The 2500-nt window shown below is 44.3% G+C and overlaps 1 protein-coding gene across 1 annotated transcript in view; it reads left to right on the top strand.

The window, feature by feature from the left end:
• LOC145407687 (uncharacterized) overlaps positions 1 to 2500 on the top strand; it is a 55636-nt gene that overhangs the window by 8885 nt on the left and 44251 nt on the right. The window contains exon 2 of the mRNA XM_080278553.1: positions 2238 to 2422. Coding sequence (XP_080134679.1) covers positions 2238 to 2422 — 185 coding nt within the window. The remainder of the gene's footprint in view (positions 1 to 2237; positions 2423 to 2500) is intronic.

Raw genomic sequence — 2500 nt, 5'->3', positions numbered from 1 at the left:
CGAACCAGTTTATTTGCATATAAGACAAGGCGTTTCCTCACCACTACCACCACCACGACCGCCACCACCTCCACCCCCAACCCCACCACTTTCCTCCCATCCTCTCACTACCATCACCACCGCCACTTCCCCTTCCCTCCCAGCAGTTTATTGCTGTGGTGTGGCTTTTGGATTGCTCATGTTCCGACTGGTGTTATCCGGAGATGTGGCAGTGTGATTGGAGAGACACCAGTGATCATACGGTTTACTTGTTATACGCCAAATGAAATAAATATTGTTGCTGACAGATTTCTTTTAATTACAGTATGTGTGTTTAAAAAATCATGATTCATGCTATATTACTTTACCCTCAAACCTCTAGAAGTGTCACAGAGGAAATTATAATCGTCAGTTAAATATCTAAATCAATAATCAACGTTTAAGTGATAGATGGGTGAAGTAAAAGAAGTATATAAGGTAGTTTTAAAGCAGTATGTTGTTCAGAGTTCCAAAATTCATCCTGCGCTATATATGAAGACTGAATATCTATCTTTTACTTCCAAATAAATAACCAAACTGAAAATCAGTGTGGACAGTGCCATGGTGAATATTGCAGTGCCTTTTTGAAAGTGCCATTTGTAATGACGTCATCAGGAGGCATCACCGAACCTGTCAATAAGAAAGGTGTCTCCGGGTCTCATTCTGCATTGATCACACGAACTTTCTCGTTCCTTTTTGCTTTTCTCTTTGTCTGAAAGTCGTGGTGTTTATTCATTTTCTATTTTATGCTCATTTTGTGTTAATGTAATCCTCCTTTTTTAATGGCACCAGTCTATGTTTATTACCGTGATTTTTATTTTAATGTCTTAGTTCTGTTGGTGATTAATTATTGCTTCATTGTGTTTGTGGTCATTACTGTTTTTATTATCACCATTATCACCATCATCTGCTACCCTGGTCACCACTCCTGCCACAATCACCATCACTGCCACCGCCACCTGTGTCCCTACCATTACCTTAACACCTCGCCACACTCCACCACCAACACCACAATTGACCTCACTACCTCATCACAGCCATACTTCACCACCATCACCACCACACTCCACCACCAGCACTACTCTCAGCATCACATTTCACCACCACCATCACCACTCTACTACCCACCACTCTAACACCACCACATTTCACCACCACCAATCCAGTATCATAATCACCACACCACTCTCCTCCACCACCACCACCACACACTTCTAAACGCTCCCGTGCCTCTCCTCGTCCCACTTCCTCATCTCTTCAAGTGCCGCTTCAGACACTCACACTCCTGGAACTCCTTTTGTGGGGGCCGGTCCTCTAAGCTAAGCCAGGTGTGAAGGACTGCTTGGAGCCACACCTGTCACCCCACACCTGTTATCCACACCTGTCACCTCACACCTGTCACCCCACACCTATCGCCCATACACCTGTCACCCCCACACCTGTCGCCCCCACACCTGTCACCGCACACCTGTCACCCCACATCTGTTACCTCACACCTGCCACCCCACATCTGTTATCCCCATAGAGAGAGAGAGAGAGAGAGAGAGAGAGAGAGAGAGAGAGAGTAAAGTCACTAACGACGAGCAAACACAGGAGGAAGAGAAACAAACAAGACAGTGAGCAAGAGACAGTTTAAATTAATTACGTGATAGCAGTGTAAATCTCTCTCTCTCTCTCTCTCTCTCTCTCTCTCTCTCTCTCTCTCTCTCTCTCTCTCTCTCTCTCGCTGTTTTACATGTTTCATATTGCATTCCTTCGAAAGATATATGTCCAGACTCATGAATATACCCCCCTCCGCCTCTCTCTCTCTCTCTCTCTCTCTCTCTCTCTATCGTTCATGCAACAGGAAACATATCCACTGTTGATGCGACCCCACAATAACACATTCATACCTTCTGTGTCTCCTCCGTCATGAGAGAGAGAGAGAGAGAGAGAGAGAGACAGAGACAGAGACAGAGACAGACAGACAGACAGACAGACAGCAGGAGACGATACGATTTAAAAAGGTGTACAACATGTATTTCTTGGGGACGAACAAAGGAAGGAAAGAAATGCGAGAGAGAGAGAGAGAGAGAGAGAGAGAGATAATAATCAGAACATAATATATTTTTTAAAGTGAGAAGAAAACGCACGCTTACCAACAATTACCCTCGAGAGAACTATTTACACGACACACAAATGCTCACAAGACAGTTATTCGCACGAGAAAATGCTCCCAGGACAAATGCTCACAGGACAAATGCTCACAGGACAAATGCTCACAGGACAAATGCTCACAGGACAAATGCTCACAGGACAAATGCTCACAGGACAAATGCTCGCAGGACAAATGCTCACAGGACAAAATGCTCACAGGACAAAATGCTCACAGGACAAATATAAGCTTTAGTCATGAAAACAGAGAGTCAGAGAAGCATTATCTGATCTGTACATAGAGGTATATTGAGTGGAGGTGAATATTTGATGGAAGCGACCTATAAAT

The sequence above is a fragment of the Coenobita brevimanus genome, chromosome 74 (assembly GCF_032717465.1).
Source record: "Coenobita brevimanus isolate Jiangsu-jjx chromosome 74, ASM3271746v2, whole genome shotgun sequence".
NCBI classification, from domain to species: Eukaryota; Metazoa; Arthropoda; class Malacostraca; order Decapoda; family Coenobitidae; genus Coenobita; species Coenobita brevimanus.
Note: the sequence above shows the minus strand (reverse complement) of the source record. Positions and strands in the feature narration are given on the sequence as shown.